The sequence below is a fragment of the Eublepharis macularius genome, chromosome 9 (assembly GCF_028583425.1).
Source record: "Eublepharis macularius isolate TG4126 chromosome 9, MPM_Emac_v1.0, whole genome shotgun sequence".
NCBI classification, from domain to species: domain Eukaryota; kingdom Metazoa; phylum Chordata; class Lepidosauria; order Squamata; family Eublepharidae; genus Eublepharis; species Eublepharis macularius.
In genome coordinates, this window is record NC_072798.1 from 65,714,283 (window position 1) to 65,741,022 (window position 26,740).

The 26,740-nt window shown below is 44.6% G+C and overlaps 1 protein-coding gene across 1 annotated transcript in view; it reads right to left on the bottom strand.

Annotated features, from left to right (window-relative positions):
* Positions 1 to 26,740, bottom strand: part of RASSF3 (Ras association domain family member 3) — a 114,988-nt gene that overhangs the window by 63,799 nt on the left and 24,449 nt on the right. Inside the window, exon 2 of the mRNA XM_054988672.1 lies at positions 17,942 to 18,066. Coding sequence (XP_054844647.1) covers positions 17,942 to 17,959 — 18 coding nt within the window. The 5' untranslated portion in view covers positions 17,960 to 18,066. The remainder of the gene's footprint in view (positions 1 to 17,941; positions 18,067 to 26,740) is intronic.

Sequence of the window (26,740 nt, forward strand, 5' to 3'; positions counted from 1 at the left end):
TCACAGAAATATTAAAAGATGAAGAGGGCGGTGCAAATGCAGGATAGCTTGTTTGAGAGCCAAAGTAGCGTAGTGGTTAGAGTATCAAACTGGGAGATACAGGTTTGAATCCTTACTTTGTAATGGAAGTTCACTGAATTACCTTGGGCCAGTCACACACACACTCAGCCTAACCTACCTCACAGGGTTATTGTGAGGATAACATGAAGGGGAGGAGAACAATGTAAACCACTTTGAGGCTCCACTGGGGAGAAACATGGAGTATAAAAAGGTTTCCTAGATGCCCACCAGTAGTGGACATGAAGCTAGGGTTGCCGGGTCCCTCTATCCTCCCGGTGGGAGAGTTGGGACCTGGCACTTACCTTCTGCCGGCTCTCAGTTTCTCCCTGCATGCATGTGCACAAGCGCACTCCAGAGCCGGCGTGAAGACGCCACTCACAGAAGTGATGTCACCACACTGGGCGCGTGGCAACATCACTTCCATGAGTTGAGGCAAGAGAGCTCCCATGCTCTGCATAGGGACAATCCAGCCCATTTGGGGCCCAAATTGGCCCAAACAAAGTGCAGGAACGCTCCTGCAGCCGGCACAATGACATCACTTATGGAAGTGACGTCGCTGCAGCAGGTGGGAGCACGCGAGGCATGCACTCCTGAAGTGCCTGCCAGTGGCGGGCACGCTCTGGGAGCTTGCCCCCTCCTGCCGATCGCCCAACAATTGGTGGATGAGGGGGAAAATCCCTGGGAGTTTGCCTGCCACCGATGGGCACCTGGGAACCCTACATGAAGCGCAGGAGTATTCCTGCATGAAACATGATGACATCACTTCTAGAAGTGACATCACTGTGCTGGGCTGAGACTGTGTGCATGAACCAGGTACTGGGTACTCCCTTTCCACTGGGAGTGTAGGGATGCCTGGCAACTCTAAGTATAAATGAAGTAAATTAATAAATAAATACATGAGAATCATGGAAGCTTGCTGGGTGATCTTAGGACAATTTCTCTTTTTCTTTCTCCCCTGCCAACCTACCTCACAGGGTTTTTGTTTTGAAGTAAAATGGAGGAAGGGATGTTGTAAGCCATTTTGAGTGCACATTGGAGAGGGGAGAAGTGGGGCGTAAATATATAAATATAATACTGCTGCTAGCTTATATTCATTTATTGGGTCCTGTTGAAATCAGTGGGATTTATTTCTGAGTAACCATGTTTAGATCATGCTACACCAACAAAAACCCTATTTAATTCCACATAAATGACCCAGACTTATCAGTAATTTTTGCACGTTATGGCCTTACAGTTTTATTTATTCCCTTTATTTATACCCTACCTTTTTCCCCAGTGGGGATGAAAAGCAGCTTCTATCGGCTGCTTCCACACTCCCTTAAAGGGACGGCCCACTCACTGAGTGCTGGCAGCTTTTCCACAGGAATTCAGGCGTCTCCATTTGCAAAACAGTCGCAGGGCAAGCTTTCAGCTTTTCCTTTTTGTGGGCAACTTTATGGGGAATGCACTTGCCATGGTCACAGAAAAGGTGGCGAAAAACTGGAAGCCAAACAGCCTGCAAACATTTTGCAAACGGAGATGTTGTCAGAGTTCCATGAGTCGGTTGTCCCTTTAAGGGTGTGTAGAAACGGCCATCATTTTCCTTCCCTCCATTTATCCTCACAGCAACCCTGTTAGGTAGGTGAGCCTCAAAGAGTGTAACGGGCCCAAAGTCACCCAGACAACTTCCTTTTTTTTTTTTTTTTTGAAAAATTTTTTATTGGGTTAGAATCCGTTATTTTTACATTTACATTCAATTTTCCCCAAATTTTTCATTTCTAACCCCCTCCCTTTCCCCCCCTTTTGTTGACTTCCAACAGTTTTCCAACCCTTTGTCCCTTTTCCCTTACTTCTATTAAATTTCTCTATCTAAAACAAATACATATTCTCCATTATACTAAGCAGTACATCCTTAACTACTTTTCTTATTGTATACCCAAACTGTAAGTCTTTGTTTCCATCTTGGATAAACAATTTATCCCATTTTCCAATTTTGAATATTTCTATATATCATAAACCTATATATCATAAACCATAAAAATCTTACACATTTAAATCAAACAATTTGACTTATTCTCTATGTATTACTCATTCTATCTTTTTATGGTAATTCTATATAACTCTCGTCACATAGTCAATCAATTTGACTCGTCTATACATTCAGTTTGGTGCATTATACAAATCTTATCAAAGAAAGAAAATATTGTTGATTACTCAATCCGTATATTTAATCCTTATCCTTAATTATTTTCTATCAATATTCTATTTATTAACCAATATATATCTATATATATATCAATCTGTTAATCTAACTGCTTATAAATTCACCCAGACAACTTCCTGACAGAGCAGAGATTGGAACCTCTCTCTCCCAGATCATAGTCCAACACTCTAACCACTACACTACACTGGATATTCTCTGTGTGCGCATAATTGTATATCTACACAAACTGAGGCTCTAGTCTACAAAAATTTATACCATAATAAATCTGTTGTTCTTTCAAACGCTACACATACCCATCTTAACTTAAAAAACTTTTTTTTTTTTTTTACTTTGCTACAGCAGACTAACACTGTTCCCCCCTCTGGAATCTATTAACTGTTTACCTCAATGTTTTAACATGCAACATATGTTATAATCAAAGGAAGGAAATTCTCAGAAGTAGTGGAGGCTTTTAATTGTTTTGAATGCAGATGGCTTGACTCAAAGTCAGGGTACAAAGCTGAAGGTCAATGCTTGTGGCTTTAGAAGTAAGTCAGCTCTACCTTGTTTACACTCTCATCGGGGAAAGCCTTTTCACCCAATTAGCTCTGACGAAAAAAGTCACAGCAGGTAGAATACAATCTGCAAGCTGCCCAAGCTATTTTGTTTGGAACTTCTATTTCAGCTCTGAAATACTTCTTGCTTGTTACCCCGCCAATTAAATCAACTAACTACATTATTCTACCTAACTCCCCAAATGAAGTGAGCGGGTTAATATAGGCCATCTTACCATTTGAACCGTGTGTTCCCCTTGGATGAGAGAGCTCTGAAGACCAACATACCAGCACAGTATCAGTGACCCCAACCTTGCATTAGATTTCCTTTGCCCCCCTGACCTTTAAAAGAGGGGAAAGCTGATCCCTTCTCCTTTCCCCAAGTTAGAGCAACCCTGACCCCATCCCTAGGAAACAGAGAGGGATTCACATTAGGTGGATAGCATGAGATGGAGACACCTTCTATTCATACAAAAGACTCAAAATCCTCTGCTCTGAAATATCCTTATGGACATTCAGGGTTCCCCAGGCCCCAGTTTGAAAAATGCTAGGATATACAACAAAGAAAGGATAAAGCGCTTCTTATATTTTGATTCATGCCTCATTTTCTACAGTATATTGTACTTGTAAATAGGTTTTAAGGGTTGCAGTTTATTGTTTTTGGATCATTATCATCCTTTTTGTCACTGTTATTATACTAAACCCAGATGGGAAGCAGGCCAAACACTTATGGTTTCCACTGCCAGCCTCCAGGTGGGGGCTGGAGATCTCCCAGAAGTACAACAGAATTTTATATATACCAATCCAGCTAGAAATCATTTTTAATTTGAAAGACATTAGAAATCCTATGTATAGATACAAGACGAGGTTGAAAGAATGAGCTTAATAATTATGTGCTTAAAACTAAATAGCTCTGTGTGTGTGTGTAAAAATACAGGTTGTGTAAGCATATGCATACTGGGTATTTTCCATGTTGTTTAATATATATCATGTGAAATTACTTATGTTTTGTTTTAGGACTGTTCCATCTGTGCATTTGGAATTACGTTTGTTTTAAAATTTCTGCAATCTATATAGCCTATTGTATTGTTTATTGACTGTCCCAGTAGTTGATCATATTGATTTACACCAGCAGTCCCCAACATGGTGCCCATGGGCACTATTGCACCACTGACACCTTTCTTGATGCCCACCAAGCATTTTTAGAAAGTGGGTGGGGTCAGGGGGGCTTTTGCCAAGCATGGCTTCTGATTGGCCATTGGAGATTTGATTGGCTGTGCAGATTTTTTAAAACATTACTATGGCAGAAGATGCTGCCACAGCACAAGAATCTTCACTGTGTGATTGAGGGTAAGTTGTAGCAGCCATTTTGTGGCTGGTGCTGCCCCTGCAGCAGCTGTTTTGGGGGCAGCCATTTTGTGGCTGCATCCACCACCACGGTTTGTCAGAATTCCAAATGTGCCCACATGCTCAAAAAAGTTGGGGACCCCTGATTTACACTGTGTAATCTGCCTTCAGTGCACTGCTGAAATGCAAACTATAAATAAAAAATAAATGTAAACAAATAAAAACAAATCTCTAAATGACAGAGATTAATTTCCTTGAAGAAAATGATTGTTTTGGCATTAGACCCCACTGAGGTCCCTCCCCTCTCCAAATCCTGCCCTCCCCAGGTTCTGCCCCCAAATCTCCAGGAATTTCCCAACCTGGAACTGGCAAGCCTATGATGAGAGCACTACTTGCCAGAATTTGCTGGCAAGCATCACCCCCACAGTGAAAAAATGATAATGGTACCACAAAACCACCACGCCAGCTGATAACTTCTTTTGTGAAGTGCCCTGTTTAGTACTTGGGAAGTTGCTGCCTAGATTCAGTAGGAAGGCCTAGTATAAAAGCAAAAGACCCAAGAATACTCTAAAGGAAAGTCCTTACCAATCAAAAGCTTTCTTTTCTGGACTTGCTTAATCAGCCTAATTTCCAGTCTCAAATTCTCCCAGCAGCTTGTTATAGCCCCATGACTGCCATCATCTTGGTGATGTTGTGGGGGTCCTAATCAATGTGAATGGCTATGGCCTAAAGGGACTGGGAGTGGTTATAACAAAAGGATATTAAGATTCCTTAAAAGCGGGATATTTTCTCAGTGGGAGACCCAGGTTTAAACCCCCATTCAGTGGGAGTGGGAGACCCAGGTTCAAATCCCCATTCTGCCATGGAAACTTGGTGGGTGACCTTGGGCCAGTCATATACCTCATAGCTTTGTTGTGAGGGTATAAAGAAGAAGGAGAATGGTATGAGCTGCTTTCAGTCCCTGCTGAGGAGCAATACAGAGTATAAATGAAGTAAATAAATGATTTATGTAGCAACTGCAAGGAGGAATGTTCCTTGGTATTTGCAGTGGTCAAGCAGTGTCCCAATCCCTCCCCCTTTGTCTCCATCTATCCTCTCCTAGTAGGGAGAGCCCTACGAGGCTTCTTAGAGAGACAACTAACGTAGAATGGGCAGTATCTTCCACCAGCCTGCCTGAACTGCCTCTTCAGAGCCCAAGTTGTCAGCTACAAAGGAGGCCCAAGTCCAGCTGAGATTCTTCAGATCAATACTGATGCAGTCATCACCACACAAACTGTGATGTGGTTCCAAGAGGTGGACCTAGAAATGAAATGGTTATTCAAGTATCTGCATTATGCATCTTATAAGATTCTGCATTTGTCGTTTCCACCATGTTGTAGTTAAGAGAGCCAAAGTACTAAAAAATCTATTTCCTTAAAAAAACATGCAAGTACTTCTTACAGAAGGGGCTAATAGGGCATGAGTGTCATAGAGGGATAATTACTGGAAGTAGCTATAACAGACATGCCAAATGTAACTAAGGACCTTGCCAAATTCATAACAACACACACCCAACCTTTCTTCTGTAAATCTTTAGAAGGATGGTAAAGCTCCCCAATTATAGCCACCTTGTGGTAAGAAACAAATTTCTCTTGAAGAACTGATTTCAAGGATAGCATAAAGGTGGGTTTTATTAGGACTGTATTCAGAAGTGTTGTGCTGAAGGTATACCACTTTGGTGGGGCAGAACTTAACAGTGAGCAAACATAAAACATTTATAAAAATGTTATATGTAAATTGATAATAGCTGAAAGTATGCTTACTGCTTGTATGTTATTCTAGTTACTTGGTGCTTATTGGTCAGAAAACTGGAAGGCGGAAGAAGATGTATTGAGCAACTGGGTACCATATAGTACCTGCACTCTTTCCATTATATTGCCACAAAAAGGGCCAGATACTTACCTTAAAAGAAATAATGTTGAAAATTCAGGGAGGGGCCCTAGCATATTTATGCAAGGGCCCAACCTCCACACAGACCATTGTATTCAGTTTTAAACTTAGAGTTTTATAGTGCAATTCTAAACAGAGTTAACCCTTCTGAGCACATTGAATTCAATGAACTTAGAAGAGTGTAATTACTTAGGACTATGCTGTAAAACTCTGCACTTAAAATCAAATACAAGAACCATTAACCTTCATGGGTAGCTAGGACATACATGATTAGTTGTTGAGATATTTTGAAATATAGGAACAATGTATTACATTTTTTACGACTGTGGCCAAAACTTGCAGATGTGTTTTAAAAACCTCAAGAACAAGGTATGACAGGGAAATGGTCAGGAAATACTACTTTTACAGTCTATGCTGTAACGTAACCTACTGGACCTTTCTTTTTTCATGAAATGCTGACAATGCAATGGGCAGGTGCCAGCTATTCTTAAGGCTGCAATGGGGTAGAGGTACCGAGCTCAACTTTCTCTAAATGCAAACACCCAGCTGTCAGCAAACCCATCCTTCTGGCTACAGAGAGGAAGGCAAGGATGTTCCCAAAGCATATCAGTGCTTTACATGCTGACAGTGCTTGGCAAGCAATCACAATTTTAAAACATTCCAGTGCAACAGGAAAGTACCCCCCAAAAAGGTCTTTACAGCACAATTGATATTTGTCTTTAAATGTTTTAGGTTGGAACCAATCTACCATCAGACAGGGCGAGGTGATTTTTGCTGATTCTTCCATTCTACTGCAGACATCCACTTGTCCCCATGCACTGTTTCTCAGTAAGGTTGTCAACCTCAAAGTGGAGCCTGGAGTTCTCCCAGAACTACAGCTGATTTCCAGACTACAGGTGGCAGTTTTGGAAGGTAGACTCTATGGCATCACCTCCCTGATGAGCTCCCTTCTCTCCCCAAACTGTATGAAAAAACAAGTCTGGAAATATGTATCTGTCCTGCACTTGCTCAGATGGTCTCTTTGGGAGTTGGTTACCTAGCTGCCTGGCCTGTGAAGGAGCTTGGAGGCTGGAGCACCAGGCTAGTGTGAAGTGAACCAGTTGATCCAACACTGAAGCTCTGCCAAGCTATTTAGAGTGAGGGAGATCCGGCTCAGCTGTGCCTGGCAGCACATGTTGGGGCTCAGGAGGCTCTGCTCTACTCTGGACATGGTCCTGCCTGGGGAGAACTGCTATGAAGGCTGAGCGTTTCCACCTGCCAGCCTCACCCCTGCCTGCTCAACGCTTGAGAAGGGACTGCAACTCTACCTTGTGCTTGAGGAGGCAAAGCATCTTTGTCACTGGCCTGATCAGAGGGATGGCCAGAGGGGGTCATGACAGTATCTCAGAATAACACAGAGAGGATATCATTACAAGAAACATGCTTTTGCACCAGTCAAAGATTAAATATTTGTCTATTTTTTAAATTTATAGTGCATGCAGTAAATGTATGCCATTCACGCATAATATATGGGAAGAAAATGTTTGGAAAGAACCTGGAGAGCTTCATCAGGAGAGCTTTAAACTGATGCCACAAGGGGAATGGGATGATCAACATGGGGATTTCAATGAAGAAGTGATAACAGCGGGAGCCCACCTGGGTAAGACAGATCAAACAAAGGTGCAAGGCTACAAGTGCCTATATTCCAATGTCCGAAGTATGGGTAATAAGAAGGAAGAGCTTGAGCTTCTCTTGCAAACAGAGGGCTACGATATAGTAGGAATTACTGAGACTTGGTGGGATGATTCCCATGACTGGAATGTGGTAGTGGATGGTTATGAGTTGTTCAAGAAAAACGGGAAGGGTAGAAGAGGAGGCGGAGTGGCATTGTATGTGAGGAAAGGGCTTGATTGTCAGGAAGTTCTGGAGAATGTGGTTGACAGCCCAGTGGAAAGTATATGGGTGGAAATAAGGGGAGGAAGGACAAAGGTATTGTTGTTGGAGTCTGCTACAGACCACCTGACCAGGGAAAGGAAATGGATGCTGCCCTCCTTGAACAGATTGGTAGAGTATCCAGACATCAGAACCTTGTCATTATGGGTGACTTCAACTTCCCCGATGTGTGCTGGGAGACAAGCTCAGCAAAGCGACAAGCATCATGCAACTTCCTGACCTGCCTGGCCGATAACTTCCTTTTTCAAATAGTGGAGGAAGCTACAAGGGGCTTGGCCATACTAGACTTAATATTAACCAACAGGGAAGAATTGGTAGATAGGGTGAAGGTGGTGGGGACCTTAGGGGGAAGTGACCATGTCCTCCTTGTATTCCAGTTGCTGTGGGGGGCCAAGGAAATTCGTAGCTAGACTCATAGGTTAGATTTTCATAGGGCCGACTTCAATGAACTCAGAGGCTTGATGAGAGTCATTCCGTGGGGGAGTGTGCTGGAAGGGAAAGGAGCAAGTGAAGGGTGGGCTCTTCTCAAACATGAGCTTTTGCAAGCTCAAGCCCTCACTATTCCAGCAAGACAGAAACATGGCAAGGGCTCCAAGTGCTGGAAATAACAATGTCTGGTGTACTGCAGCAGCAATGGGAAGATGAGCCTTCTATGCAGGGGGCAGCAAGGATCACTTAGTTAGGACAGTGAGAGCAGCATCTCTCTTGTTTCCTGGGGTCATTTCCTTGTCTTGTCTCCTATTGGGCTAAACAGGGCAATATCCTGTTTCTTCTCTCTCCTGCCTTATTCATTCTCTCTGCAAGATGTAGTCAGATAGCAAGGAAACTACCTCTATCTCTCTTCTTCACTATCAAGTATTTATTTCCTCAAATAAACTTTTTGCCTCTTTAATCAGCACAGCGTAACTTCTCTGCTCTGTTTGCACTCAGCTAATAGGGTTTATGCACCAAGAAACCGGTGAGGATGAACAGAGAGCTCCAGAATAAGCTAAGGGTGAAAAAGGAAACATTCAGAAAATGGAGAGACGGATAGACCTTTAAAGAGGAATATATGAGGGTTGCTAGGTACTGCAGATCAGCCATCAGAGAAGCCAAAGCTCAATATGAGCTGGGTCTGGCCAGGGGGGCTTGCTACAGTAAGAAAAACTTCTACAGATATGTAAGAAGCAAACGCAAGGTTAAAGAGGCAATTGGACCACTGTTGGGTGTGGAAGGAGAAACTCTGGTGGAAGACACAGAAAAAGCAGACAGACTTAATGACTTTTTTGCCTGTTTTCTCCCTGAAGAAATTGAGCCCATCTAGAGATGGTAGTAAACATGACAGGACACCTGGGTGGCTAGTTAACATTAACAGAGAGGTTGTGGAGACACACCTGGCTGCACTGGACGAATACAAATCCCCTGGGCCGGATGGTGTGCACCCAAGAGTGCTCAAAGAACTTTCTAGAGAACTAGCAGAGCCTTTGTCCATCATCTTCAAGGCCTCCTAGAGGACTGGGGATGTGCCACAAAATTGGAGAAGAGCTAATGTTATCCCAATCTTTAAGAAAGGGAAGACCCAGGAAACTACAGGCCGGTCAGTCTGACTTCTGTTGCTGGGAAGATATTAGAGCAGATTTTAAAGGGATTGATCTGTAAGCATCTGAAGGACCGCTTAGTGATCCAGGGAAATCAACATGGTTTTGTCCTCAACAGATCTCGTCAGACCAACCTGGTTTCCTTCTTTGATCGAGTGACGAGCTTACTGGATCGTGGGAACTCTGTCGACATGATTTACCTGGATTTCAGCAAAGCTTTTAATAAGGTTTCCCATGACATTCTAATGGTTAAACTGGAAGACTGCGGACTGGACTATAGGACAGTTTGGTGGATAGGGAACTGGTTAAAGGACCGCACCCAAAGAGTGGTGGTCAATGGCGTTTCATCAGATTGGAGGGAGGAGTCCAGTGGCCTCAGTTTTGGGCCTGGTACTTTTCAATATTTTTATCAATGATCTGGATGAAGGGGTAAATGGGCTATTCATTAAATTTGCTGATGATACCAAATTGGAAGGAATGGCAAACACCCAAGAAGATAGAGTTAAAATTCAACAAGACCTGAATACTCTGGAGAAGTGGGTGATTGTGAACAGGATGCAATTCAACATAGATAAGTGCACAGTATTACATTTGGGCCACAAATATCTGAAGCACAAATACAAGATGGGGGATACACTTCTGGGCAGTAGTATATGTGAAAGAGATCTTGGAGTCAGAGTGGCCTATAAACTAAATATGAGCAGTCAGTGTGATGCGGTGGCAAAAAAAGCAAACTAAGTCTTGGGTTGTATCAACAGGGCCATTGCATTGAAATCGCAGGAGGTCATAGTCCCTCTCTATACTGCCTTGGTCAGGCCGCACCTGGAGTACTGTGTGCAGTTCTGAAGGCTTCACTTCAAAAAGGATGTGGACAAAATTGAGAGGCTGCAGAAAAGAGTGATAAGAATGATCAGGGGTCTGGAGACTGAGCCCTACGAGGAAAAGCTGAGGGCCTTGCAGAGGTGTAGTGTGCGAGGGGGGGCAGGGGGCGGCTTGCATGGGCACAAAATTTTGAGGGGGCGCCTCATCTACACCCCTCCCGGGAGTGCCCCTTAGCCGCTGCCACCTGCCTCAGCACACAGCGAGCCACGCACTCCAGCATGGCAGGCAACCCATCTCCCCGCCCCTTCACTGGCACTGCTGCCTACCTCAGTGCACAGTGAGCTGGGCGCCCCAGCGGCACAGCACGTAGGGAGGCGTGCGGGGAGGCGGGCCACCTCCCTGCCCCTTTGCTGGCGCTGCTGGGTGCCCTGGTGGTGTGGCAGGTGGCGGAGGGGCAAGCAGGGAAGCAGGGAGGTGAGCGGGGAGGTGGCCCGCCCCCCCAATTCCCTGCTTGCCCCTGACCTCTTTGCTGCAGCTGCTCGTGCAGCTGCGGCGAAGTGGTAAGGGATGGTGAGCATCCCGAACTGGAGGAGCGCTCCCGGGTGTGATGATGTCACTTCCTGAAAGTGATGTCATTGTGCAGGACTGGGGAGAAAAAGCACCTCCTGCCCTGGGCGACACTGGCCCATGCTACACCACTGGGGCCTTGGGAATGTTTAGTTTGGAGGAGATTGAGAGGGGACATGATTGCTCTCTTTAAATTTTTGGAAGGCTGTCATTTGGAGGAGGGCAAGGAGCTGTTCCAGTTGGCAGCCGAGGATAGGACTTGAAGCAATGGGCTTAAATTACATGCAGAAAGGTACTGGCTGGATATTAGGAAAAACTTTTTCATGGTCAGAATAGTTTAAAGGTGGAATCAGCTGCCTCGGGAGGTGGTGAGCTCCCCTTCACTGGCAGTTTTCAAGAAGAGGCTGGATGAATATTTGTCAGGGATGCCTTATGGTCATCCTGCATTGGGCAGGGGGTTGGACTAGGTCTGTATGGCCCCTTCCGATTCTGTGGTTCTGTATTTAAAAATAATACTAATCCTTTTAAATGAATGGTTTTGCTGATTTCCAGAGTGAATTTTCTTGACCACCTAGTCTGAAGGAGAGTTCAGTACAAATTGAAACCTTACATACTGCACTGTGGGCTTTGGTTAGAACTATTAAAGGGATTTCTTTCCCTGACCAGAATGGAATATGTAAGCTTTCACTTTATACAGTACTCTTCTTCAGATCAGATGGTCAAGATTTTAAAAAGGAGCATGTTTGTTTCTGGAATAGAGCATAATGGAACATTTGTTTGCTTACTGTGAATTTCCCTTCTCAGTGGTCCTAGGGTGTGGTAATGGGAAGATATTCCTGCCTGGAGGCAGTAGGATCACTAGCCTTTTTTGGTGACCCCTGATGGGAGAGGCTTCTCCTCCATTCTCACAGATTGGTCGAGAAGTGATCTAACTCCCTTAACTATGAAACACAGTAACTCCAAATAGCCATAAACAAGAAACTAAACTTAGGAACAAGTAAAACAGAGAGACACAGGGGGAGAAAACTGACTGGACTTGAACTATTGAAGGCCTGAAGCCATATGAACACACTGGTTCCGTCAGTCCATTCCTGGGTCTCCCTTTGGGACTGCAGTTTCAGATGCATAAGACTTTGTGGGAGACTGCTGCAACTTCAGTTCTCACCCCCACCCCCACTTCCCCAGTCAGATTCCATTTCCACCGCGGCTGCTTCCACACATGTTGGATAATCCACTTTCAATACTCTTTAGTGAACATTTGAAACTGATTTTCCATGTGTGGAACAAAAAACCCACTTCCAAAGGATTGCTAAAGTGCATTGAAAGTGCATTATTCAATGTGTGTGGAAATGGCCCAATACAAGCTCTTCATCCTTCTATCAACTTTAGCACACCTTAAAGTTGTATGAGGTTGGGGGTGAAGGACTAAGAGACTCAAGAAAGTAAGAGAGTCAGAGAAAGGGGAAAGACAGAATGTGAGACTGTGGAAAGGGCAGTGTATGACAGAAGAAAGGAACTTGAAAAGGGATAAGAAAGTAGAGAGGAAGAGGTCAAGAAGTGGGGTAGCAAGCAGACATCAAGAAACGTATGCGGTCACCACACTAGGGATTGCTGGCCTTTTTCTTCCCTTCACCCATGAAAATTATTCCAAGTCTCCAGTTATATATGTTTATTCACAGAGTAAGATTCAACAAATGTGTTTGTCAGCAAAGATATACCATTTTGCAGTGTTTTTGAAACCCGACACATAGGCCTACCAACACTGGAGCATTCCTTGGATGCCACGTGGCCTATGTAGTATTCTTTAAGGAGTGGCCAAGGGCTGCTTTGCATGTCAGAAATACTTTACAGGCCCATAGGCACAATTAATCATCCACAGTTTAATACTTTAATGTAGATAAAGTTAAAAATATACAGAAAAGAAGAAGCTTTGAAACTACTGAAATTTCACAGAGCCAAAATCATGTGAATCTCCTGGCACAGGTTTAGAGTCCATGCTTTGGCTGAATTAAGACTCTAAATAATACAGTATTCTCAAAAAATATCTAGCAAAATTTTGAACATGATTTCTTACAGTAGTTAAACACTGGAACTTCTAATGGTTCAGCTTGCTTTAATTGATACGTGGGATGGGAAGATTCTATCTACTTTGACTGATGCCAGAAAGAACTAAACTTAAGCTCTATCCGATCACCAGAATATCTCAGTGCTTATATCACTATGATAATACAACCAAGACACAGGGAGGATGACTTAGAATCAAGCGCTGCATAAGAAAATAATCCATGCCAAGTCAAAACTACTGGCCAACTTTTGTGGAGCTAGCTTAAGGGTGGGAGCAAGGGCTGGGCTAAGAAGACACAGAAACCACAAGTGGAGTTAAAAAGGCTTATAGGAGCCTTAGTGTTACATGGAGCATGGATCTCAGGATTGGCTCACCCCCCTCAGTCTACCATCTGAGAGGGGGCACCATGGGATGATATTAAGTGTCCTCAGTGAGGGCCCATACCCGCAGGACATTTGCCAAGTATCTGGGTGGGCAGCCTGCACCACCCCCATGAAAACAGTGTAGCCTTCCAACCAGTTGTCAAAGATGGCTCTGCTTCCTCCCCTCTGGACACTTTTTATCCTTCTTAGAAGGAGGGGTGCTCCTTCCATCCTCGGCCTCAAGCTGCAACAAGAACATATTCACATAAAACCATCAAGGATCTGGTTACAGATGGGGGGGGGGGGTCCCCATTATTCCTATATGTGGCAAAGCCTGCATACACAGCCTGAGGCCCAGAGTCCTTAGCCTTCCTACCAGCCCTGTGCCCTATGGCCCATACCAGCAGGCCAGGAACATGGGCAGTAGGGTTGTCAGGTACCCTCCTGGAGGGAGTGGGGAACCCAGCACTTACCTTTGCACTGCTCTGAGAGTGCTCCTTGCCCTACCTGCTGGTTGGAGGGGGGGGGGCTGACAGGCCCAGGGGCTGCAGCCTTCACTGTGTTACTGGGCCCAGTGAGCAGCTCCAGTGTTCTGGACAAATCTTGCAGAGTGCAATTCTCTCCTGCCCCAGCCACCCATCCTTGAACTGGCCTAACAGGCCAGGTGCCCCTCTTTTCTTGCCCTGGGCCACAGCCATGGGAGCTGACCTTATCCTTTGCCCTGGCCCCTTGTTGAGAGCTGGAAACATTTGCCTACCTTGGAGGCATGGCTCATTCACAGCAGCAAGGCTGCTAACAGCCCTAAAAGGACGGTTAGTGGTGGCAGGAAGTGCTGCCTCGACTGTCTGCTAAGGAGAGCAGCTCCAGGGGCAACCCTAGGAGGCTCTGGAACCACTATCCTCCCTCTCCAAGCTGCCACTAGGCCACTGAAGGAGCCTCCCCCCTGCAATCGGGCCTCTGGAACCTGCACCGCCCGCATGGCCTCTCCCAGGCCTGCTGCCACCACACCACTCAGCCAGCAAAACAATTGCTGTTGTTCCCGCCTGACACCAATCCTCTATGGAGAACGTAAGGCCTTGCCACTGCAGGCCACACTGCTGTCACCCTTGCCCTGCGAATGCTATTCTGTTGTCATCACCACCACTGTTCAGCTGCTGCTGCTCTGCCACTGTAGGCTTGCCATTCCCCCGCCGGGGTCGGGGGATCCCCTGCTCCCACCTCCCCTCCCCCCACCCCCACTTACCTGGCCAGTGGGGGGCGTGCCCCCTGGTGGCGCCCCCTGGCGGTGCGGCGCACCCCCAGGTAGTGTGGTGCATTCCCACGCCCCGCAGCTTCTCACACCTGCGCCCTGCAGCAGGCCTGTTTCAGACGAATCTGGCCCCATGGGGGGTGGGGATCCAGCCCTTGGGTGAATGCTGGAGTGCTCCCAGGCTGCCCTTTGACCCGCGTGATGATGTCACTTCCCGGAAGTGACATCATCATGTCAGCCAGGAGCATGCATGCATTGCACGCGCACACAAGGGGGAAAATAGGAGGTAGGAGCCAGCGTCCCAATCTCCCACTGGGAGAGTAAAGGGACCTGACAACCCTATGCCACTGCAATGCTAAGAGGGAGCTCTGCACTCGATGCCAGGTGCACCGCCTGGGCAGCTCCTCATGATAAGCCTGCCCAGCAGACCTGAGTGAAAATTGCACTGCTCAGGTTCACCAGCCAGGCCTGCTCCCCCGGGCCTGGTCAGCCCGTCTTGGATTGGCTGGCCAGGTGTCTTGAATTCCTTGGCCCCTGAGCAGTCACATGGGGCCTCAGGGAGCCTCTTGGGCAAGGACAAAGTGGCAGGAGCCCCTGTAAACCACACCCCCAATGAGTTGGTGGCTTCTAAGAAACTTGAACTGTTTTATGTGTAGAATGAGTTTGCCTTTGAAATATACATTAATGTGAAAGTAGTTATGGGTTAGAGTTCAGAAGGATAATTTTATATAAGAAAAAATGGTTGGTTAAAAGGATTACGGGTGTAGTTGAGGACATAGCTTATTTGGATGCATTTTCTTGTTCTAACTATTTTTTTATTTTGGAAAAAAAGAAAACTCAAAATGAGATGGCTTGACAATAAAGGAAGCCTCCAGTTTGCAAGATCTGAGCAAAGTTGTTAATGTTAGGATATTTTGGAGGCCATTAATTCATAGGGCTGCCATAAGTTGGCACATAACACACACAATCTGGATTTTACTTGGGTGAGAGACTATAAAGGCAGGCAGTGGCAAACTACTTTTATTTGTTTCTTGCCTTGAAAACCTGATGGCGTCACTAAGTCACCTGCAACTTGACAGTACCTTACATATGCACACAATCCAGTTTTCGTATTGCTTATGGTATACCATGTGTTGCAGTTTTATTACATTATTTTCTTATTTTGAATCTAATTTTATTGCATTGCTTATAGTGTTCCTTTTGAATTCGGTTGGATCCAGACTAAATTTTCCACTAATGGAAGGGGTGTGGTAATTTCTGCTTATTCCCCTTTCCTGCTGCAGACCCCCATGTTGTTCCCAAGTATCCCCTGCCCTGCCCCCAGGAGCAGCATTTTGGGGGGATCAGTGGGCTGTAGCCAGAGGAGAGGGAGGCAGAAACATTCTGTGAGTGGAAAATTTAGTCTGGCTCCAACCCATTGTCTTTAAATTTTGTAATCTGCCCTGAGTCTCAGCAAAGACAGACTATAAATCAAAGTAAATAAATACAATGTCATTTTAAAATAAAAAAAAATTAAATAAATACATTTAAATGAACAGTGTCATAAAGATGCAAACTGATGAGCATCAACTAATTTAGATGCCAAATGGAACATGAATGTTAGAAAACTGTTATATGAAATCTTCAAGAAACATACTATTGTTGTTCTATAGTCAGTTACTCAAAGAAATAGCTTATTTTACCATTTCATGCTAAATAGCACATTATTAAAAGTCAGATTGAGAGGAGAAGAGACTATAAAAATAAATGTATTATAGCCAGTCTGACAAGCCTTTTACATGTTTTAATTATTAATCAGCATGTACACGGGGATCCCGCTCATCTGGTGGCTGATCAGAGCCATATTATCTTAGCATTAGCTATCTGCAGCACTAAGGAACTCCTGACTATTCACTGAGGTCTGTTTTACAAGCATGAAAAAGAAATCATTGGTATTTGGTCATAAATTAGTTAGAAAGGTCTTGAAATCATCTGGGAAAACTAATCCCATCTACTTTATAGAGTTCCAGTTTTACCAAAACTCCAGTCTATGAATTCCTTGTAGTTGTTCAAGAATGAATTGACTAGTCTGAGCAGAGTGAAGTGGGGTGGGCATGGGTGGAGATGGTACCTCTCTCTCTCTCTCTCTCTCTCTCTCTCTCTCTCTCTCTCTCTCACACACACACACACACACACACACACACACACACACACACGGCCCAAACTATATGCAACGTTGTATTTGTGCATTGTGCACAGCTAGCATTCTTAGCAATTTAGTGGGATAAACCTCCACATATACTAAAAATAAAACTATTGAGTAATGTCAGTGGAACACATTCAGCATGTAAATACAATCTGAATTTATAATTAGTTTGACCAGAATTTTTCTAAGGTTGTAATCAGGGCTTTGTTTCTGGGAAAAGAGGCGGCGGAACTCAGTGGTGGAACTCAAGACCGCACAATGACATCACTTTGGGTCAGCTGGAACAAGGGGGGAGTTTTTTAAAGTTTAAATTGCCCTCGGTGAAAATGGTCACATGGCTGGTGGCCCTGCCCCCGATCTCCAGACAGGGGGAAATTTAGATTGCCACTCCCCTCTGTCTGGAGATCAGGGGGCAGGGCCACTGGCCATGTGACCATTTTTAAGAGGTTCTGGAACTCCGTTCCACTGCGTTCCCGCTGAAAAAAAGCCCTGGTTGTAATACAGTTTTTTGGAGACCTCCATTTACCGAGCACAGTGGAAATACAATAGAGAGCAATGGCATGCACAATGGTTTGCATAGGTTTGCAACCAGCCGCTGAGGGATACTGCTGGTGAGTGTGTGGCTTCTTGCCAGCATTGTTTTTAAAGTTCTGTAGCAATATTTCCCCTTATGCACACCAGGCACACCATTCACACATTCTTTCCTATGGTTAGGATTTGATATGGGGCGGGCTTTTGTCAATTCAGACTATATTACTGACTGAACATCATCGTTCTAGATATAAATTTCAAGCACTTTTAGATATTTCAGCAACCACAATATAAAGTCTCATTTTAGGCATAGTAATTAGTGGTTTCCATTTTGACATATATTTCTTGTAGCTATTCAAGTCACCTATGTTTCATATGCAAGAACATATATACTCACATACTGATTAGCCCACAGTCAGAGAAAAAGATCTTTACACACCTTTGTAAACACAGGAGATTGGGTGCATGATTTAGTGCCACAAAGCCTCCCCTCCCACACATGCGCATTCACTATCCACAGAATGTTGTGAGAAAGGGGCTTAGGAAAGGATGAGATATGGGGGAAAAAAATCACGTTACCTGCCCACTGTCATTCATCTGAGGTAAACTGTCATACACAGAGCTGCATTCTATCAGTTTTCCATTTTGCTGGCAGTCCAGATGTACTAAGTCTTGACAGTGAGAGTGGCATGTATATTTGCAGTCTGAAACATAAAACAATTTAGATCAGATTTTAATGCAGGTCAAGGTATGTAATACCTCTGGATGTCTATTATATATTAATGTACAAGAAAGAGTTTTTAACATAGCAACTTGACAGTTTTTTTTGCTATTCCAGATTAGTTTTTCTGTAAGTAATCTATCATTTGGGAATATCACATATTCCCAACTGCTACAGCTGCAGAGGTGGATTAAGGAGGGCAAATTTAAAACAGTTTCTTTTTTTGTTTTGCATTAATAAATTAAAAAATTTAAAACAGCCCCAAAGATTTCAAGCTACTGTGCAAGGATTTCAAAGATTTCAAGCTACTGTGCAAACAAACACTGAAATATTTGATGCATGTACAAAAGGGAAAAAAACCCTCTCTCTTTCTTCTTGTTAATATGCATTGCTGTGGAGTCACTCTCACTTTTATCTGTGAAGTAAAAATAGTCTGCAACCTGCTGTCTCAGACCCCACCTCGAGAGCCAATCTGGGAGACCCGGCTCCCGCTCTGCTTGCTGGGTGACATGGGGCCTAGGGTTACTGTACCTCCTGCCAGCAACCCATGTTGCCTGCCACTGTTGGGTAGAGGGAGAATTTTTTTTAAGTCAGTGTTACATGAGCCATGTCATCACTTCAGGGGGAAACCTGGATGTTAGGTTGGATAGCTCTAAAAATCACTGAAACTCTACAGGTGGCCCCACGTCCCCATCCCCCAATTTCTCACCAGTTGTCAGGTCAGCTGGACAACCCTACTTGGACTGCTTTTACTTACAGGATTGTTGTGAGAATAAAACAGAGAAGGAAAGAGTGTTGTAAGCTACTTTGGGTCCCCACTGGGGAGAAAAGTAGGGTATAAATCACCCACCTCACAGGGTGATAGTGTTGTGGGGATAATAATAACACACTTTGTAAACTGCTCTGAGTGGGCATTAAGTTGTCCTGAAGGGCCGTCTATACATTGAACGTTATTATATAAATCGAATCGAATAAATGAGTTAAATAATTACATTTTACATTCCATTCTTTTTTCATTTCTGTTTTTTCACAAGTTTTGCAGCACATATACTTTGGTATGTGTCTTCATAAAACAAAAGTGCAACAAAATTGCTAACCGCAGGAATAATGCCATTTGGCTTCTCCCCTCCCAGAACTGTCTCTTTCAGTGTGGCCATCATTACACGATCTGGTAGTATCAGAGGAGAAGGGACAGCCATTCCATTCTAGGTGCTCTGCTTAATTTCAGGCTCAGGAGCTAACTGAGGCCCTTCTAAGGTCTGCTTGCAAGGTCTGAAGATCAAATTTAATAAAACTATTTTAATTAACATCCTGATAACATGTCCCCAAGCAATTTGTCAGTAACTGACCTAGCAAGCTCAACATTTGGGGAATGTTGGTTACTTAAGAATACTATTGCCTGGGAATCCATACTGAAAGGTAGAGGTGACACTCAGAGTTAATTAAGGAAAATCTTTAACCTTCAGTCAGAAATAGTTAGGTCTGTGACTGGATGTGCACAGTTGAATGTGTTTATAATTCACTTTAGTGTAATCTACCAAATTTTTTTCCCTCTGGTGCCTGAATAAGATTGTATCTAGGACTGCCACTTTTTCTACTGGGGCAAATATATGGAGAATCACAAGAAAAGGTAGCAATAAACAACAATCGTGAAATCCTGACGAAAGAAAGATTTAGAAAAAGACTAGGAGCAGCACCCAACGCTTTTTTGACTGGAGTTTAAATGGGAGCTTCTGAATACTGAGAATTACGTTGGTGTGATAACCATCTTTGAAAAAGACTTGGAAATGGGACCCCCCCCCCAAATGAATCGGTCGGCCCATTAGATGGTCTTATCCAACCTGCACGTGTCTGGACCTATACTTGAATTCTGACCCTATGAACTTCTTGAGAAAATTCCAAGAATACTGATGGACTTCAGAAATAATAATTGTTCATAGGTGATACCATCATGACTTTGCACTAGCACTTTATATATAGGTCTATATATGCAGACTGTGTGTATTGATGATGTATTGAATGGCAATTGGAATTAGGATATAACAGCAAGAATAGTTTTTTAATTTTTCTAAGTCTTTATTTCGTCAGGATTTCACGATTGTTGTTTATTGCTACTTTTTCTACTGGGCCTAGTTTTGTGCCTTTAAGAGCAGACATTTAGTAATCAAAACTTTTTGTATCATTTCAAATAACAAGGTCACTCATTAAATTTCTGAGCAACCAACTGCTGCCAGTAAAAAAACAGCCTCCCTGTCGCTGTTTTTATATTTACTTGCTTACTGCATGTGTGGACAGGAGGTGGTAATAAGTGAAAGAGAGGCACTGTTGATTGATCATTTCTTGCCCATGTTAGCTGTATCAGAGAAGTTTCTCCTAGCTCACTTCTGTTTACTAGGAGAATCTTGTGGTTTTTAAAGGAGAAAAATTAAAAGCTTAAGTGTAACTCATATATTGCTGCAGCAAGCCCATGTATTTAAATGTGAATCAACCCGATTCCTGTCAAGTATGAAACGTGATTTTAAGGTTAAAAGGATATACAGATAGTAGGAAGTGACCCCCCCATCCCACCCCTGCCCTTTTCTCCACAGAGGGTCTCTCCAGGTCCGTGAGTTCAATACCCCAAGTGAGTCATCCTAGGAGGAAAGAACCTGGAGGGTCATGCTGTAGAGCAAAAAGCCAAAGCACTTCCTTGACCCTTTATATTGTCCTTTCTCATCCTTGCCCTTCCTCAAATGCAAACCGGCATTTGAAAATGTGGATCGGCAGCCACCACATGGAGTTTGGGTTTTGCCCAGTCAAATCTTTAGATATAACAGAGAGATTCCTGAGCAGTTACAAGGTCAGAAAGGTAGAGAAGATCATTTGTGTGTACAGAAAAACTAAAATGCTACAAGGCACAGCCACATTCAGAATAAAGAATCACCCCCACCTCACCCCACACAAACACTGTTCCCTGGTGTGATTAACTTCAAAAATCAGAACTGCTGAACCTCAAGCCTACAGACAATTCATGGTCCCTGATTAGGAAGCACTTCTCATTCCCAGATGTGTGGGTTCTTGTTATAATTAATCAGGAGTATTCTGCCTGTGCCAGAGCAGTCTATCATTATTATATTATATTTTCCACAAACTGAACCCTGACATTAGGGTTGCCAGGCCCCCTCGATCTCCCAGTGGGAGATTGAGACCTGGCTCTTACCTGGAGGGGGGGGGGTGCGCGCGCAGGGCGCGCACGCGTGCTCCTGCAAGCGTGATGACAGCACTGCTGGGAAGTGACGTCACCACGCAGCCTGTTTGGGCGCAGATCGGGCCCGTTGTGGGCCCCTGTGGAGCACAGGAGCATTCCTGCGCTCTGCAGGGGCTCACAACGGGCCCGATCTGCACGCAAACGGGCCTGATCCACGCCCATTTTGGCATGGATCGGGTCCGTTTCGGCGCGGATTGGGCCCGTTTTAGGTCCCTGTGGAGCGAGCATTCCTGCACAGGGGCCCACAACGGGCCCAATCTGCGCCAAAATGGGCCCAATCCACGCCAAAATGGGCGCGGATCGGCCCCGTTTTGGCGCGGATTGGGCCCGTTGTGAGCCCCTGCGGAGTGCAGGAATACTCCCGCGCTCCACAGGGGCCCCGTTTCAGGCCAAAACAGGCCTGATCCTGGCAGTTGCTGTGCGCGGGGCCATGCAGCACCGCAGGGGGGCGCGCATGGAAGGTGCGCGCGCCCCCGCTGGCCAGGTAGGGGGGGCGGGGGTCTGGCAGCCCAACCTGACATCAAAAACAAGTTTAAGGCTAGAGCCACAATAAACACAGGTCTCCATTTTCTTTTCTTTTTGTTAAAAATCACTGCTTATCTTATTAAACAAAAATCTAAGTGGCGCCTTTAAGGCTAAGCAAGTTAATTCCGCCATGACCTTTCCTGAGTCAGAACTCACTTCATCAGATATACTTAGTTTGTTGTGTAAGCTTGATCATACCTTACTATTCTGTGAAATGGGCAGAATGGCAGTTTGGTTTCTTACCAGGATCATCTGTTGATTTTAAGTGTGCAACATAATTTTGTGCTAAAATTCAAGAGTGATAAATTATTTTAAACATTTTTCCAAGAAAGATGTAGCCGAATCCCCAATCAAAGTGGTCCACTGATGGTCCCTGAAATCCTGCTGAGCTGCTCAATCTGCAGAAGAGAAAAGCTTTACCTCTAATTGTAGTTTTTAGAGCTACAGTCAGTGAGGCAGCAGAAATACGCCTGCCTACATGTATTAGTTCAAACTGTTGCTTTGGCAAGCCTGCATCAGAGACGAAGCTGAAGTTGGTTCCCAGTTCCCAGTTCTTCATTCGCAGTTCCTAGTTCCTTATTCCCAAAGCCAAAGACAAATATTGTGGGGAAAATGAAAAGCTCTGCCCCAAAATGAAGCTTGTAGGGGCACATATCATACACCTACAGATTCAGCAGACTCAGCCCTCTAAGTGGACCTATATTGGGTCATCCTACAAAGCCCAGTTCTTGAGTTAATAGCTTCAAAGTAGGGTGCCCCCGGAAAAAGTCAATAAGAAGAAAAATTTCTGCTGCAGCAGAAAAAAAAAATTTGGATCACCGGAAAAACACACAGCTCTGAACACCAGAGACTGTCCCCTACAAGAGGACATGTTTTGGTGCTGATCCAGTTTCTGGTTCTGGAGCTAAGGCCTCCTATTTTGCCTGCCTCCCAGCAGGGCCAGATTGAGGGGGGGCAGGGGGGTAGTCTGCCCCTGGCGCCACCAGGGAGAGGGCCCCAGGAGCAGCTGCTAGCTGCCGGGAGCGTGCAGGCAGCAGCGCAGGCAGCCTCCCAGCCCCCTGTGCTGCCTTTCGCCTGCCCCGCAGGCGAACTTGGGAACTTGGGAACAGTGACCATAATGTTATTGAGTACAACATATGTATAAATAGGAAATTGCCTAATAAGGAAATAATTGCCTAATAAGGAAATTGCCTAATAAGACCAACACAGCCATGTTTAACTTCAAAAGGGGTAACTTTTCTGAGATGAGGGGGTACGTGAAGAAGAAACTGAAAGGGAAAGTAAAAAAGGTCAAAACACTTGGGGAATCTTGGAGACTATTTAAAACTACAATCCTGGAAGCTCAAATTAAATATATACCGCTGGTTAGGAAAGGCACAAATAGGTTTAGGAAAAGGCCAGCATGGTTAACAAGCAATGTAATAGAAGCTGTAAAAGGTAAAAAGGATTCTTTTAGGCAGTGGAAAACTAGTCGGAGTGAAGTTGATAAAAAGGAGCATAAGCTGTGGCAAAAAAAGTGCAAGTCTGTGATCAGACAGGCAAAAAGGGAATATGAGGAGCATATTGCAAAGAACATAAAGAAAAACAATAAACAATTCTTTAAATATATTAGAAGTAGGAAACCAGCTAGGGAGGCAGTGGGGCCCTTGGATGACCAAGGCGTAAAAGGATTACTAAAGGGTGATAGGGAAATGGCCGAGAAGCTGAATGCGTTCTTTGCTTCTGTCTTCACTGTGGAAGATAAGAAGTGCATGCCCACTCCGGAAGCACTGACTTTGGGAGGGGTTTTGAAAGACCTGAGTCACATTGAGGTGACGAGAGAGGAGGTTATGCGACTGCTAGATAATTTAAAAACTGATAAATCACCGGGCCCAGATGGCATACATCCAAGAGTTCTGAAAGAACTCAAGTGTGAACTTGTAGATCTCCTCACAAAAATATGTAATCTGTCATTAAACTCTGCATCTGTTCCTGAGGACTGGAAGGTAGCTAATGTTGTCCCCATCTTTAAAAAAGGTTCCAGGGGAGATCCGGGAAATTACAGGCCAGTCAGCCTGACGTCAATACCGGGTAAGTTGGTGGAAACTATTATCAAAAATAAAATTAGTGGGCACATTGATGACCAAAAGCTGATGAGGAAAACTCAGCATGGGTTCTGTAAGGGAAGATCTTGTCTCACCAATCTGTTAGAGTTCTTTGAGGGAGTGAACAAACAAGTGGACAAGGGAGACCCGATAGATATTGTTTATCTTGACTTCCAGAAAGCTTTTGACAAAGTTCCTCATCAAAGGCTCCTAAGTAAGCTCAGTAGCTATGGGATAAAGGGCCAAGTCCTCTTGTGGATCGAAAACTGGCTAATTAATAGGAAACAGAGAGTGAGTATAAACGGGCACTTCTCACAGTGGAGGGTGGTGAGCAGTGGGGTGCCACAGGGGTCAGTATTGGGTCCAATGCTTTTTAACTTGTTTATTAATGATTTGGAATTGGGATTAAGCAGTGAAGTGGCTAAATTTGCAGATGACACGAAATTGTTCAGGGTGGTGAAAGCCAGAGAGGATTGTGAGGCACTCCAAAGGGATCTGTCGAGGCTAGAAGAGTGGGCATCCATGTGGCAAATGAGGTTCAATGTAGCCAAGTGCAAAGTAATGCACATTGGAACCAAAAATCCAAAATATAAATACAAGTTGATGGGGTCTGAACTGGCGGAGACTGACCAAGAGAGAGATCTTGGAGTCATGATAGATAACTCACTAAAAACGTCAGCACAGTGTGCGACTGCCATAAAAAAAGCTAATGCTATGCTAGGGGTTATTAGGAAAGGGATTGAAAACAAATCAGCCGGTATCATAATGCCTCTGTATAAATCGATGGTGAGGCCTCATTTGGAGTACTGTGTACAGTTCTGGTCGCCACACCTTAAAAAAGATATCATAGCACTGGAAAAAGTACAGAGAAGGGCAACTAAAATGATTAAAGGGTTGGAACACTTTCCCTATGAGGAAAGATTGAGGCGCTTGGGGCTCTTTAGCCTGGAGAAAAGACGACTGAGGGGAGACATGATAGAGGTTTACAAGATAATGCACGGGTTAGAGAAGGTAGAGAAAGATGTGTTTTTCTCCCTTTCTCACAATACAAGAACTCGTGGGCACTCTATGAAATTATTGAGCAGTCGGGTTAGAACAGATAGAAGAAAATACTACTTTACACAAAGGGTGATAAACACATGGAATTCGTTGCCACAGGAGGTGGTGGCAGCTACAAGCATTGCCAGCTTCAAGAGGGGACTGGACAAACATATGGAGCAGAGGTCCATCAGTGGCTATTAGCCACAGGAGATAGATGGTATTCTCTTTGTGGGGAGGTGGTGCTCTGTTGTCTTGGTGCTGGAAGGAAGGCAGTGGGAGGGCTTCTGGTGTCCTGGCCTCACTGACAGTCCTTTAGATGGCACTGGATTTCTAGCCACTGTGTGTGACAGAATGTTGGACTGGATGGGCCACTGGCCTGATCCAACATGGCTTTGCTTATGTTCTTATGTTCTTATGACAGGGGGCAGCTGGCTTACTGCGCGCCCCCTGTCCTGTGGGGCAGACAAAAGGCAGCATGGGGGGCTGTGAGGCTGCCCGTACCATTCGCCTCCCCACAGGACAGGGGGCGGCTGGCCACCCCCTGTCCTGTGGGGCAGGGAAAAAGCAGCACAGGGGGCTGCGAGGCTGTCCGTACCATTCGCCTGCCCTGCAGGATAGGGGGCAGCCGGCCACCCCCTGTCCTGCAGGGAGGCGAATGGTGCGGGCGGCTTCCCAGCCCCGCACACTGACTCCACTGGTGCACCGCGTGGGCAGCACACTCTGCCCTGCACGATGACATCACAAAAGTGATGCCATCACACAGCACCGGGAGTGCACACGCACTGCGCGCACGCGCGCAAGGGGTCAGACTAGGGTTGCCCTGGGCACCAGCAACCCTAGATCCAGCCCTGCCTCCCAGAATGTTCTATTAGACATTGCTGTGAATAAGGAATGGGGAAAATAAAAGCCCTCTATACCACCAAAACAATCTTTGGATCATCCCAAATCACAGTCCTGAACTCCAGAGACTGTTACCCACAACAGAACCAGAACATGTGCTGGTGCTGATCCATTCTCTGGTTCTGGAGCTAAGGCCTCCTATTTGGCCTGCCTCCCAGAACCTACTGTTGTTTTTGAATGTGCAGAGTGCTTTTATTTTCCCCAGTTCCTTATTCACAGCAATGTCTAATAGAAGGTTCTGAGAGGGAGGCCAATTGGAGGCCTCCCTCTGCATTTTGGGGTGCAGAGCTTTTCATTTTCCCCACAACGTTTGGCTTTGGCTTTGCGAATAAGGAACTAGGAACCGACTTCTACTTTGTGCATCAGAGCCGGTTCTAGACAATTCTGTTTTCTGCTCTCACCAATAATGTAATGATAACAAGATTGCTGAGAAACAATCCTTTGGCATCCCATTTATTTTGTATTCATTTATTTTTAGCACTTGATCCCACACATTTTGACAAATCATATTAGGGAATTAGGTCCTGGATAAATAATTCCAATGACAGGATTAATAATCATATTAGGAAACAAGTTCTTCCTCGTCTGTTTTTAAAATCCGTAACCAATTCAGTCCTAGTATTTTGAAGGAAGACACACAAGTTCTTCTTAAGCCAAAACTGAAAAATCACAACAGGTATATTTTTGTAAATCCATGTAATTTTTTGTGTCAAACTGCATTTCAATTAATCCTCTTTTAATGAGCAGTACTAAAAAAAGATGCTTGCTACTTTGTTAAGTGCCATGTAATACTGATGGTGTTATATAAGAGCAACTGCTAATACCAACTTGTGAGGAAGTCTTTCCTAATAATTAATTAT